The 15,413-nt window shown below is 39.8% G+C and overlaps 1 protein-coding gene across 2 annotated transcripts in view; it reads left to right on the plus strand.

Annotated features, from left to right (window-relative positions):
* Positions 1-12,317, plus strand: part of unc5da (unc-5 netrin receptor Da) — a 506,379-nt gene extending 494,062 nt beyond the window's left edge. For both annotated transcript variants that reach the window (XM_041811637.1, XM_041811638.1), the window contains 3 exons: positions 2,087-2,251; positions 2,494-2,672; positions 9,892-12,317. In XM_041811637.1, coding sequence (XP_041667571.1) covers positions 2,087-2,251; positions 2,494-2,672; positions 9,892-10,090 — 543 coding nt within the window. In that variant the 3' untranslated portion in view covers positions 10,091-12,317. The remainder of the gene's footprint in view (positions 1-2,086; positions 2,252-2,493; positions 2,673-9,891) is intronic.
* Positions 12,318-15,413: the final 3,096 nt, after the last annotated feature.

Genomic DNA, 15,413 nt, shown 5'->3' on the forward strand with positions numbered 1-15,413 from the left:
ATTTACTAATTTACAAAAAAAACTGAAAAAATAGTAAAGCAAATTAATATTTCTTGATTAATATGTCAAATTATAGTTATTTACTTGCATTCCTGAACAGAAAAATGAGTTTTAGCGGTTGAATGTTATGCTTGATTAATTTCTGACTTCTCAGAAAAGCCAAGTGAGCCGGCTCAAATTTGGGTGAATTCAGTTTGAAATCCCTCATTCCTGTTCAAAATGGTAAAACGTGGAGAGCTCGCTGAAAATGAAAGAGTCCGCATTAAAGCACTTCATGATGCTGGATGGTCTTTGAGACAAATAAGACAGGTGGTCTAATAAATTTGTTAAGCACTGTATGTGTGTAGTCGTTTAATGGACTAGAAAAGGTGGTGTCAGCACTCAAAAATGTCCTTTAGGTAGTTTTTTTATTTAGGCAAGGTACAACAGACACGTTTTGACTCGTGGTCTTCTTCAGCGTTGTGGGCACTACGCAGAGAAGCATACCAAGCATCACAGGTACATCATTCAAAACAAAACTTTTTCGGATTTGTGGTAGGAGCTCTACCGCACGGTAATACCTTGTACAAAGACCTATATAAGTTTCAGTATAGATGTGTATTTGCAATAATTCACAACAACAATTACAAAATGAACAACAAACGTTATTACAAGTACTAAAAGGACCCTGGGCACGACTCTCCAGTCAAAGACGTCCATTCTTAATTGCAAAAATGGCTATTTAAAATGACATTTAAAGTATTTCAAACAATATAACAGATAAATGATCCAAGAAGAGAGCCACAGTTATCCAAGAGAAGAAGCTGCCGTAAATTGTAAGTCTTGAATACAGATAGCTCCATCTAGTGGCCAAAAAATGTTAGAGACGATAAGAAGGTACTAACATTTTTCAGAATAAGATAACTTATATCCAACATCTGTCTATACTAGAGAGTTGTTTAACAGATAGTCTGTTCGTAAACGCGTAATGCGATAAATCTAACTCAATGAATTAATCAATTAAACTGAGTTGAAATATCTCATTGTTTTTTTTTCCAAATGAATTAAAATTCCACTACTGAGAATAAAAAGGAGGAAGTAGACTTCTCATGGACTTTGAAAGCCTTACAACTACATAGAGTAATAATGTCCATCATGTTAAACAAAGAAAAAAGAAAAAATTAGGAGAAATAAAGGTAAACAAAAGTAACCGAAAAAAAAAATTAAAAATGATAATTAAGATTATATTAAAGGAGAAATAAACATATAAATGTGTTATTGAAATTATTCATCGTAGTTGTTAGGCCTGTAACATTACCCAAGAGAAGTCCGTCAATAAGCACACAGACAATAATTTGTAAATACCAAAAGTGTGGATGCTCAGCATCCCCACTAATTGGTAAACCTTGAGGACACCAGAAAAGCCGATTACCAGGTTTGCTGCTCCATAGGAACAATATCAAAAGTGCATAAGGTATATAAGTGCACAGAATACAAAATTAAAGGGATGCCTAAGGGTTAATTCCTATTTGATCATTCAAATGTCCATGAATTCTTCACTGTTAAACTGCTACAGCACATGCCTGGTGCGAGGTCTTGCAAATCATGTGGTGTGTGCATTCGGAGGATCATAATGGTATAAATTGGTTGAAACTGTCCTAATGTCTGTGGACACCCTCATGTTTTTTAAATCAGTTCAGATTTGAAAACTGTGCAGTGTCTAAATCTCATATTTTTGAGCTAACGAGGGCATGTCAGGCAAACCATGCAGAGCGTCAGGCTAAATAAAGATAAAGTATCTTCATTATCCTCTGTAAGTAAAATAGCATCTAATTGAATTCTTTCTCCTAATGATTTGGGCTGTTTTACATGTTAACAGGGCTCTAAATGTTTGTTTCTAATGGGTAAACTGCCTGATGAGGTAATACCATTGATTTGCTAAAGAGGCCCCTCATTCAATCTTAATTAATCATGTAAACAGCAAAGTGGGTGGCAAAACAGGATTCTAGCAACCAAACGTCTTTAGCGGGGGCTTAATGTCTCTCCTGTCTAATCCTTTCATCATTCTCCCTGTCCGCCCTCTCTTCTCTTCTCCTCGTCTCTGCAGGAGTTCTCCTTTTCTCAGGTGTGGGCCAGTAACCAGCGTCCCCTGCAGTGTGCCTTCTCTCTGGAGCGCTACAGCCACTCCTCGTCGCAGCTCTCCTGCAAGATCAGCGTCCGGCAGGTCAAAGGCGAGGAGCAGATCCTCCAGGTCTACACGTCTGTAGTGGAGGTGAGAAAAGGAAGATATTATGCGTGCTCGTCGCGTGGGCAGTCATGCGGCTTGCTAATAGCTCCTTTTTATTACACTGGATAACTCTTGATTTGATTCAAGAGCTTGCTTAATGAGCCTCTCGGGGAGCTTTTTCATGTATAGATTGCAAAATAGTCTTGAGAAGTCCTCGTCCTTGTCTTCATTTTGAGACTTTCAGCTGCAGAATCACCCTCACACCTCTGTCTTATTTTTGCTACCAGAATGAAAAGGGAGTGGTGCCCTTTTTCACGCAGTCAGACTGCACCATCACCTCTCAGACAGGGTCAAGGGCCTTTAAAATCCCCCTGTCCATCCGTCAGCGGATCAGCGCCACCTTTGACACCGCTAATGCCAAGGGGAAGGACTGGCAGCTCTTGGCTCAAAAGCTGCACATTGACAGGTATGACTTAAAGCAAACTGAACCCTAAATAACATTCTTTGTAATACACTGTTGTCCTTTGCTTATTGCAGAGTCATGTAGAACTGTTAAACCCCATATGGCACAAGCTGGCATGCTCTGTGTAGGAGTTGCTCCTTATTTTTCCACGATCTTTGTGAGAACGGATTTTGATTGGCTGCAGGAGTTCAAATAATTCATGAAAATGAAATAAGCCTACATCTAAACTCAAACTAGGCAATCCGTACCATGCTCGAGCATGTTTAATTCTCAAAGTCTAATGTGTTTGACCACTGTGCATGCTCTATACCACGCTTGCTCACCTGGCTTCGGCAGTGATGTGCTTCAGCACAGTAGGGTTGCACTTGCATGTGCACAACTACAGATGCACGTCATCTTCATGGCATACAGCGGATACAGCCATTCCTCTTGATATTTAGAATGAATGGCAGAGCATCACAGAGCCATATTGAACAAAACTACTCAAAATCAGCCACAAAGTAAGTAAAGCTGCAATCTTTGTGTATTTCTCCATTGTACTGTCTCTGCAAGACCATGCTTTTTGTTAAATTGCATGTGTCATATGTAGAGATGAGTACTGAAATTCAGTGTTTATTCAGTATTGCCTATTGCTGAGTCATGTAGAACTGTGCAACCCCATATCCAACACATCTGATATCTACTGGACCAAAAAACAAGACAGATCTCAATGCTTCATTTCAGTGCCCTCCCACCCTACTCCAACTGAAAGGAATGTCAAAAGAACCCCAATTCCAAAAAAGCAGGGGTAAATAAAAACAGAATGTTGGGAGAGGAATGTTGTCCCATTCTTGTCTGATGTAGGATTCTACCTGCTCAATAGTCCTGGGTCTTCAGCACCTAGACTCTTTTACTGTGAAGCCATGCTGTTCTGATGGATGTGGCATGTGGTTTAGCATTGTCTTGCTGCAAGAAGTCCTTCCCTAAAAAAGATGTCTGGATGGGTGCATATGTTGCTCTAAAGCATTTGTTCTCAACTGGTGGGTCAGGACCCAAAACTGGGTTGTGAAGCTTTTTCTAGTGAATGAGTGCCAGAAAAAAATCAGCAAAAATTCTTTTCACTAAAGCCCAAAGTGGTCATTTACAGAGATTTTTAGATTTTTTTACAGAATGAGGACATGAATTATAAAAGCACAAACAAAACAACAAAAAGGGCTTGCAAAGTAAGACATTTAACTGCACTTCATCACCAGCACAGTATTGTACATCTCAAGAAGAGAAAGGTTAGCATTAAACTGTAAAATCTGTTACTGTCCAGGGACAAGATGATCCAAAAATGGCTGCCAGATACTGAAAAAATTTGTTGAGGCTGTCCATCATGTCATACTGTATCCTCTCCATCTGTAGTACATCAGTGAGGTCAGTCAGCAGTGTCTTGAATTTCTACTCGTGTATCTTATGTCTTTTTTTTTAGATAACATGGCTGGTTTTCCCAAATTAACAAGGAAATTCCATTGTCAAACTTCCACGCTGTCTTTTAAAAAGTGGAGTAGAATAAGAAATGCGTATGCATGTCTTTCTGCAATGGTGTGCTTGTTACACTTGTTTGTTTTCTCTCTCTCTCTCTTCATTAAGAAGGTTTTCATTTCATTTAGGGTCCAAAGGGCATCATTTTTGATTAAAAAGATTTGAGTGTTTTTACATTTTTTAAACATTTTACTAATTCTTTTAAGGAGTTGGTGGTGGGTCCTGATGCCTGATCAGTTGAGAACCACTGCTCTATACTTTTGAAGATTGATCATTCCTTTCCATATGGGTAAGCTGCCCACACCATAGGCACTAAAAGGGAGGCTTTTGACCTGTACACTGATAACAAGCTGGATTGTCCCTCTCTTCTTTAGTCTCTTGGAAACCGCATCAGGCGGTTTCCAAAGGAATTTCACATTTGATTCATGTGACCACAGAACAGTTTTCCATTTTGCCACAGTCCATTTTAAATGGGTTTTGGCCCAGAGAAAACATTGGTGTTTCTGGATCATGTTCATATGTGGCTTTGTCTGTGCATGATGCAGCTTTAACTTGCATTTGTGGATGGAATAACCAACTGTGTTGATGGACAGTGATTCCTGGAAGTGTTCCTGAGTCCATGCAGTGATTTCCAGTTCAGAGTCATGTCTGTTTTTAATGCAGTGCCACGGGAGGACCCAAAGATCACCAGACTCCTCCAGATTCTCTGAATCTTTTGACAATATTATGGACTGTAGCTGAGCAGAAATTCAAAGCCATCGCATTTCATTTTGAGGAACATTTTTCTGAAATTGCTCCACAATTTTTAGGAGCAGTTGTTTTGCAGATTAGTGAACCTCTGCTCATCTTTACTTCTGAGAGACCCTGCCTTTCTAAAGTGCTCCTTTAAAGCCCAAGTACACAAATCTTAGCCAGAAAATTCTCATTTTTTGGAACTGAAATGTTTATTTCACTTTCTACTGAAATCCAAAAAATTCCAAATTTCCATAAAATTTAACATATATATTTTTTGTATCTCATTTGATACATTAAGTGTTTTTGGTAACTGATAATCCACTTGAGGGCATTTTTATCATTTATCACTGTATTCAGAATTCTGTTTTAGAAATTTATTGATTATATTGATTAGATAGAGGTATCATAAAAGTATGTATCAAATATGATACAACAGGCTTTACAGGGTTAATAGTTAGTTAACCTAATTAGTTGGAAAATGCTCCACCAGCTGTTTTCATGCATAACACTTACTTTTCCAGCCTTATGTTGCCCGTCCCTACTTTTTTGAGATGTGTTGTTGCTATCAAAGTTCCAAATGAGCTAATATTTTTTTCATTAAATGGTAAAATGTCTTAGTTTCAACATCTAATATGTTGTTTATGTTCTATTGTGAATAAAATATGGGTTATGAGATTGCATTCTGCTTTTATTGACATTTTATGTAGTGCCCCAACTTTTTTGGAGCTGTGGTTTTCCTTCAGTGATTTTGACCTTAATAATGGCCTTTCAAAGGTCCACTACCAAGCGTTAATTGATGATGTGCAGAGGCCTCTGGCTTCATCTAACCTCCACCTTATTGGTTTTTATCCTTACTTAAAGCAGAGGTGTCTTGCTGAGTCATCTATGTGAGTCACAAAGGCTCATAAATATGAAGCAGTACATATGTTTTGTTCTGGTATCATAACAGAATAATGACTAGAAAGCATAAAAAGCTACATGTTCAGGTCTCTCCAGTATGTAAACGTTGTCCCACTTTGAATACTATTTTTAATCTAGAATTTAGGCACCGTGTCAGCCCTAATCTTCCATCACCAACCAGCCTTCAGTAACACGCCACACTGCTGATTTCATTATAGATCTAGAAACACATGCACAGGGAGAGATGGCGAGGGAGCGAGCTGCAGCACAGTCAGAATAACTGGAGAGAAAAATGCCGTGTTTTGCAGAAATCTGAAGGAAGGTCTCAGACCGCTGACAGGCCAGCCTCTGGCAAGAAAATGTGTTCGTGTTAGCACTCTTCATTAGCAGCATCTCTGCATGTGTTCCCGCTTCAACCCCGGCTAAACTCTCCAGAGGTTGTGCCAGGTCAGAATTTGCGTAGGCAGAGTGAGGTTTTTCGTTGTCTTGGTACGAGCTGATCTCCATTTGTGCTTCAGAGGAGAAGTCAATAATCAAATGCTGATGGCCGTGAAGACTCTTAGATCCGTGCAGTCGAGCTCTCGAGGGCGAGGAGCACTAAGTGTGAGTATCCGCTCTCTCTTGCCAGTTGGAGGAACATGAGAGGGGAAAGTTGACTAAGAGACTGTGACAGAAACTATGTGATTAAGGAATTTCACTTAAAGCAAGTCTGAGAAACAAACATCTGTGACCGAGGAAGGGGGAAAGGATTTCAGAGTTTTTTCAGCAAAGTCGAACACACCAAAAAGCATGTAATGGGAATGTCTCTTCCTGCTTAAGCTGATTTTTGTAATTATTTCTCTGAATGTGTGGAAATGGCTTCATATGGAGGAGAGGAAGTGGGATAGAGGGGCGAAGGGGACAAAGGGAATCTCATTGTAATGAAACAGTGCACTCTGTTGGATTGGTGCTATAACAACAGCAGATGAGGGACAGGTCTGCCCATGAAATCCTGCTCCAAGCTTATTTTTCTGATGCAGCAAACCATGAGTTTGGATTTTTCAGACATACCATTGCAGTGCATCTTTGCAGTCTGGTATTGACTGTCTGGGCAAGGCAAATACCTTTGCTTACTAATGGTCAATATTTAGTTTTAGTCAGCCTTATTGAGTCACAGTTCTCGTTAATAAACAAGGACTGTGACTCAACTTAGCCTTGCTTTCTATTTACAAGCATAAAAACTACTGGACTATTAGACTGATATATGCAAGCCTATGTTAGATGATAGGGCAGTGTGAGGAGTGCAGATGATGCTGAAATAAATAAAGACATTATTAACAAATTTGTTGAGTTGCATTTAGTGGATAGTTTTACAGTACTTGCATTTTACTGTCTGCATACATTTATGCCATTCATGGGTGTATGACTGACATGTCTAAATACACTATATGGACAAAAGTATTTGGCCATACCTGTTAATTATTGATTTCAGGTGTTTTAATTAGACCTGTTGCCACAGGGCTATGAAATCAAGCACCTAGCCATTCAGTCTCCATTTGCTACATTTGGGATACTAAATGGGCCGTTGAGTGGTACTGTGATGGATGCCACCCTTACAATAAGGCAGTTCATGAACTTTCATCCCTTCTGGATACTCACCAGCCAACTGTAAGTGATATTAATAGAAAGTGGAAGCATTTAGGAACAACAGAAACTCAGCCCTGATCACTCAGTGTGGAGTAAATGAAGTACATGGTGCATCAAAGTCTTTAAATGCTCTGCTGATTCCATAGCTAAAGAATTCTTGACTTACACTGGTATTAATGTAAGCCCACATCTGTGGCATGGAATGGGCTTCCATGGCCGAGCAGCTGCATGCAAGCCTTACATCACCAAGTCCAATGCCATGCGTTGGATGGAGTGGTGTAAAGCACACTGACACTGGACTGTGGAGCAGTGGAAACATGTTCTGTGGAGTGACAGGTCACTGCTGTGAAAAGTTACCTGTCTAACCACACTGTGCCATCTGTGAAGTTTGGTGGAGGAGGGATAATGGTATGGGCCAATTTTTCAGGGTACTTATCTCCAGTGAAGGCCAATCTTAATGCTCCAGCATACCAAGACATTCTGGACAATGCTATGCTTCCAACTTTGTGGCAACAGTTTGGCTAAGGCTCTTTTCTATTCTAACATGTCTGTGCCCCAGTGCACAAAGCAAGGACTATTAAGACATGGTTTGATAAGTTCAGTGTAGAAGAACTTGACCAAGCCCTGACCTAACCTATCGAACACAGTTGGGATGAACTGGAACTGAGATTGAGCCTTCTCATCCAACATCAGTGGCTGACCTGAATGAGTGGGCAAAAATTCCCACAGAAACACTCAAAATCTTGTTGAAAGCTTTCCTAGAAGAGTGAAGGCTGCTATAGCTGCAAAAGAAGGACCAAATTCATATAAAAATACATGAATTTGCACTAGGAATAACTTCAGAACTTCCCTTGGTGTAAATCCACTACTAAACATTATATCACATTTCTTCTAAAATGTAGGTTTTTGACATAATGGGGGAGAAAAGCTGTTAAAAAGTGGTGCAACCAGCTGCCTCTACAACACATGCACAAAGTGAGTGCAATGGTGGAAGAGTGAGGAAGAAGTGGCATGGCTTGGGCCAGAGAGATTGTGCACTGGCTCAGTTGGGGCCAAGCTGGAATATTTCGTCTTTATCTAATCTGGGATTGGGTCAAAATACTCCTGCGGAGACTGTAGATGTCCTTGTGGGAGCATTCAGAGATGCCATCAATGGAATCTGTGTCTGTTAATAGTGAGAGTGTGGAAGTTGTGGAGCAGTTCACCTGCCCTGGCAGAGTAATCCATCAATCCAGTAACAGTGAGGCTGACAGTATGGCGTTCCCAGTATCTGAGCATGTGAATGAGTCTTTCAGTACTTGGTCCTTCCGGTCTTACCTTTCTCTTGTGAGGCCTGGATGTTGACTGATGCCCATAGCCGCCAGCTAGACTCCTTTGTGACAACTTCTCCTGAGCGCATTTTTGGGTATTGTTGGCAAGACCGTGTGTCTAATGCTGGCATGCTCAGGAGAGGGTCAGCTGCTTGATGCAGGAATGGCAGCTGTGCTTTTACGGGAACTTGGCATGCTTTCCCAGGCCTCATCCAGCTCCCCATATACTAGGTGCACAGGATCTGGTGGGCTGGTCCAGGCATCTAAGGTGGATACCTGGAGAGATGGGGCATGGGCCCTGCACAGGTCTGGCTGATGTCAGGAGGCCAGAGCTATATGACTTGACCTGATCTAAACTAGACTAAATACAGCTGGGATCCTTTGATATAATACTCAACACTCAGAACTCTATAATACTCGGCTTAGACACATTTACAAATGAAGTGTAAAAAATGCAAAATGCATCTTTGTGTGGTAAATAGCCATAGTAGAAATAAAGTCAATTGCATGAATCATTAATTAAAGCCAAACAAGAAAGTCATATCCCCCCTGAAAGCCCATTCAGTCTATTTTATTCTCCAAATTGCAGGAGGCACAATTCTTCTTAGGGGTAAAATGTGTCAAAAATGCAGTAAATTAATCGTGTGGCACAGCAGACATGCTCTGGCCCCACATCAAACTTCACAGACCAAAGAAAACATCTTAGCTTGGCACAAATCCTCAGACAAAATCACACAACAGTGCTTCTAAAATGTCTTGCAGTGAAATAATATCAAATTCCCTCTAACATGAAAACTCACAACTGCAACATCAGTCAAAACAGCCACAGTTAGACATCCCTTTGAAATCGTTCAGCCCTAACAAAGAGCTAAGACGTGGAATATTTAAAGAGGGCTCTGTTTTGGAGTTTGATCCACACCAGAAACAAAAAAGCTGGGATGACTTGGCCTCTGCTGCTTTGATTTTGCACAACTTTTTAATCTTTACCCCCCTCATGGGAGCATAAAAGATGCTGAGTCACTGTAAGTTCTGCTTTAAAATGTCTCGATATATTGGCCTTATTATCATAATCACTGCGTTACTGAAGCTCTGATCTGTCTCCTTGATCTGCTCTAATCCAATATCACATTTTTCCTGGCCTGCAGGAACCTGAGCTACTTCGCCTGTCAGGAGAGCCCGTCATCAGTGATCCTGAGTCTGTGGGAAGTCCAGCACCAGGACTCGGGGGACCTGGACTCTCTTGCCAGTGCCCTTGAAGAAATCAGCAGGGTCCAGTCCCCGCGGACGGACACTTTGGGCTGCGGCAGAGAAGAGCGGGACTCTGAGTTTGCTAAACTTGGGTAAGGTCAGGTCTGCAGCAGATCAGATAGAGACGAACCTTTACTGCATGAACACTGAGGATTGGGTGTACTAGCTTATCGACAACACGGAGGGGAACATTATGGACTGTTATTGAAGGGACGCCTCTGCTAATCCAGGAGACAGAGAGTAGGAAGAGTTGGGAACAAATGTCGAAGGACTAAAATGTTTGTGTTGCTGTGAGAGAACATTTTAGAGCGACATGTAAGTATCCCACACTCGTCTTTGATTGGGAAATGTCAACTCCTGACATGAGGATTAAGGAATTTCTGCGTGAAGAGGACTCAGCGTGGTTTTCAGACGGACTGCCAATCTAGCTGGTGTTGCGACCTTCCCGGGATCGGATGCGCCGACACTTGCCCTCAAACAGTCATCTGGGCTGTCAAAATGTTTAGTGTAACGTCACTATGTTGTCATTCATTTTCCAGATCTCCTAATGCTTCTTTTTTCTTTTTTCTGCACCGTGTCTCTGATATTGCTGCTGGAGATAGACAAGCAAACTGAAAGTGAGGAATGTTGGATATTAACTTTGTAAGAGTGTCATTTCTGTACTTTGTGATCAGTGACAACGATTGTTCACTCTGATAAGCATTTAGAAAGATCTGATGATGTCTACCTGCTAAAACACTGTGTTCAGACCAAAAGTGAGGCAAATGTTCTGTGAAAATAGACCAGAAGTTCTGACTGATAACATGGATGATGCAAATTTACAACGACCAAGAAATATCTGCATTATATTTCCTCAATTTGGGCAAGAAATCTGCTTGACGCTGTGCTGCGAAAGCCTATCAACTTCACATTCACCTCACATCTAAATCGGTCTATCCATTCGAAAAGCTGTTTGCTTGTTGTCTTGTGTACAGACTTGGCAAAGCAAAAGCTTTTACTTTTAACAGATCTGCGTAACCATTAAAGAGGTTCAGCATCCCTTCGTTCCATATAATACTGCCAAAGCAGCAAAAGCAGTATATTTTGGGTTCAAACTGCAGTTGTGAGCTGGATATCAGCCAATGGCTAGATAAGGTGAAATCGTCACTCAGCTGAGACAGATGAACAGCCGCTCTGAAGCAGAAATGGAGTGATGGAAGTTGGTGTCCATTAAAGATAGTCCAGGACCAGACTAGAGAGAGCTGGAAGAGTTAGTGAAGTTTAGTTGGACACAGATCTGCAAAAGAGGGTTGAAATTTTCTGAGCTGTATGCATCCCTTGTATTGATAATTCTCAAGACAGTTTGGTTTTTGCTACACATCATTAAGACTGAATACATTCATAGTGATTGTTTAAACATGAAAAACTGATGCTGTGGATAAGGGGAAGGGCAGGGTTAAGGTTAGGTTTAGTGTTAGATGTGGGGAACGCTTTAACCTGACATATGGCATATGTTTCACATCCAAATGGACATGGATGGTGTTTGGAAAAGGAAGAGCCTTTAAAAAAAAGCTTGGAGGCCAGCTTAATAGGCAGCCAATACACAAGTCTTCACTATCACTCTCTGGAGCCAGTTGGTAAATGAAACTCTTGCCAAAGCCAGTTGGGGAAAAACTGCCAAGAAAAGCTTTTAAAGTGATTCTTCTCTCTTCTTTTAATAAAGAAATGTCAAGTTCTATAAAATTGCTGCTATAGCTGCATCCAGCTAATCTCTTCACTGGCTGCCCTTGTTTTCATTGTAGCTACTGCCTCTTTCTCTTCATGTAACGCTTATTGGTCCAGTCATTCTTTGACCAGGAAAAGGGTCTCAGCCTGAAATTTTGCAAAAGAATCTGGCCAATCCATCTGCTTTGAAATGTTGGGTAGCCTTATTGAGCTGTGTGCATCTTCTGAGGGTAATATAGACTTGAAATATTATCCAAACACTTTATATTTAAGATTAAGTATTTGTGATTTCATCTAACCAAGTCAACATAACTGATCCAACAGATTAGGGTTAGAATGATCAGGGGTAGGGATAGTTATTGGATAGGCCAGTCATACTCAGTGCGTGGCTCTTGAGCCACATGTGGCTCTTTTGTGATGATTTGTGGCTCATGACCTCAGAAATGATCCATTAAAAGTCACATTAATCAGTTTGAATCCCCTCATTTATGCGGTTGGCTTTAATTTACAACCTTTATTTTTTTGTCTGTATATTTCCATAGTCCTTATTTAGATTTTTTTTTCTTTTTTTGCCACTTTTAATCCAGTTTTTACTGCTTCAAGCTCACTTTTGCCATTTCTTTTTGCCACTTTTTACCCACTTTACTACTTCTGTTTTTGCCATCTGTTTTTTGCCTCTTTTATCCTGCTTTTTGCTATCTGCATTTTTTCCCTTTTTTGCCACTTTTAGCCCATTTAAGTCATATTTTGCCTTTATATGCTACTGTTTTCAGCATTCTTGCCACTCTTTGCTGCTTTTTGACCATTTTCCCCACATTTTTGCCCATTTTAGTCACCTTTACACTCACTTTTTTGCCATGATTTTGCTGTGTTTTTGGCCATTTTTTGCCATCTATAACTAATTTTTGGTAACTCCTCACCCTTTTTTGCCACTTTCTACCCTATTTTGCCACTTTTTCTCCCCGTTTTTCCACTTTTCACCCTTTTTTTGCCATTTTATGCTCAATTTGCCCCTTTTCACTACTTTTTTTTGCCACTGTTTGACCATTATTTTCCACATTTATCTTATTTTTATTGCCACTTTAATCAGTTTTTGCCACTTTTCACCACTTACATTGTGGCTCTTGCAAAGGCATTTTTCAACAGTTTGGCTCTTTGGTTGAGCAGGGTTGAGTAACTGGGATAGTCTGAATGCATCTCCTGGAATGATAAACCCAGAAAGTTTGGTTTTCATACATATAATTAAGTTGGAAGCTTCACTGTTTTTGTCTTGCCACGTTAACAAAATATCCCCAGCAGATATGCTTAGGTTTAGGCATTGGGTAGGCTTACTGAGCTTCATGCATCTCTTGGGATTAAATGAACCCACAATTTATTGGTTTTACCCCATATCTTTAAGTCTTGGTATGTATGATTTTGTGGAACCAAATCAGTAAAACTGACCCCACAGAAAAGGGACAGGATAAGGGTCAAGATTCTAAGGGTTAGAGGGGGGTAAGGTCTAGGTATGGGGTTTGCTTATTAAACGATATGCATCTCTTTGAATATGAAGCCAGAAAGTTTGTTTTCTCCAAAATATGATAAGTTGGAATAGTCCCCATTTTTTTGCCATGTCTACAAAATGATCCCACATGGAAGGGTTAAGGTTAAGGTTAGGAGGGTAGGGGGTTGGTTTAGGAATGGGAGTAGGCTTACTCAGCTGTATACAACTCTAATGATAATATAAACTCAGAAAGTATGGTAAATTGAAATATTATATATAATATATTCAACATTTTTGTCTAGCTAAATTACCAAAAATATTCTTTAGGCTTGGGTTATTTACCGAGCATTGCATATAAGATAAGATATTCCTTCATTAGTCCAACAAGAGGAAATTCCAATTTACAGCAGCAAAAAGTATCTTAGACAAAGCAGGCCATTGCCGACAGCAACACAATAGAAATAGAGGACAAATAAAAGTATTATTACGAGTGCACTAATAAATACAAAAATATGGAATATAGAAATATGGAAAAATGTCAACGTACAAATTATAAATATTATTTACCAACGGTTATGTACAGGTTGGGTATATTAAAGATTGGGTGTGGTGGAGATATTAATATGTACACCTATATAACCCACAGGGTTTGGTTTTATGACATCTTTAAGTCTTAATTTGTATGATTTTGTCTAACCACATCAACAAAACTGATCCTACAGAAAAGGGATAGACTGTGGGTTAGGGTTAGGTATTAGGCAGGCTTATTATACTATATGATCTTGGAATATAATCCCAGAAAGTTTGGTGTTACTAAATTTAATTAAGTACAAATATTCACTATTTTTGTCCAGCCAAATTAACAAAAACTATCCACAAACAACAGTTAGGGTTAAGGCTATTAAAGTTAGCAGGTTTAGGGAGCGGGTTAGGTCTGGGATATTTTTTAAGCTGTATACATGTCTTGGAAATACATGCTGAAGTTGGACTTTTCTCCATTTTTGGTAGGGGTTAAGGTTTAAAGGGTTAATTTAAGGGTTACGGGTCAGTCTAGATATGGGGTTAAGTTTACTGAGCTGCACACAGCTCTTGGGATAATATGAGCCCAGAAAGTTCGTTTTCCTAAATGTAACTACGTTGGAATATTCAGGGATTTTATGTAACCGTATTAACAAAATGCTCCAGAGGATAAGATTAATATGATATGAAGGGTTCTAAGGGTTTGGTAAGGGTTAGGGTTAGGCTCTTCCTTAATATGATTAAATTGGATTCATGGGTGTAGCACAGGAGGGAAAAGGGTACTGACTACCTGGGCCCACAGTGAGGAGGGGTCCTTGAGAAGGCTGCGATGAAAAGTGTGGTTTTTATTTATTTTTTCTTAGTAATAAGTGTCATTGTTGATCCAAAGCAACTAAATTAATTGGTCAACAGACTGAAATTTTATCAAATAGAATAAAATAAAATGCTGCTCCTCCCTTAAAAATGTCCAAATGGGGAAGTCCAGCACTACAAAACAATGAAAGTAAATTTAATTATACCATAGTAGAAATATTACTCATAAATGGGGAAACTATTGTGCAAAAATACATTAAAACGCATATGTATTTGTAAAAATGACGCACATTTGTTGCTTGACTAGCCAGTTAAGGGGGGGGGTCCTGTGTAATATTCTTTCTAGGGGCCCAAAATCCCTAGCTACACTCCTGGATTTAAGGGTAAATGTTTAAAAGGTGAGGTTTAGGGGAGGCTTTCTGAACTGTATGCATCTCATTATGATTTTGCAGAGTTTTAAGAGGCAACATTTTGCAGTACCTTTGGTCTGGACACAGTGTAAGAGATTACTTCGACAGATTTTCAGATGCACATGGGCGATCATTTTAAGACACACCCTCTCATACAGTAGAGCGCAGTAGTAGAACTCATTGTCAAAGCAAAGGCTGCAGAAGAGAAGTTACTGCAATGTAAAATGCAATGCACCAGACAATGCAGTCAAAGGTGCACATCCCTTTATGTCTAGTGATCAACTTCTGGTTCTTTTGAAGGAACTTTACTGTTTCGCTTTGTGATGAGTGACTTTAGAAGCAGTCAGACAGTGAGAACATTATATACACTGCAAACTGTTGGTTACGTGGTGTGTGATTTCAAGACCCTCTGGGACTTATTTCTTCTTGGTTTTGGATTTTAAATTTTGACTTTTGATGTGTGGCTTTGCTGAGGCTGCCTTTTCTTTTG

This window comes from Cheilinus undulatus, linkage group 17 (genome assembly GCF_018320785.1).
Source record: "Cheilinus undulatus linkage group 17, ASM1832078v1, whole genome shotgun sequence".
Classification (NCBI taxonomy): domain Eukaryota; kingdom Metazoa; phylum Chordata; class Actinopteri; order Labriformes; family Labridae; genus Cheilinus; species Cheilinus undulatus.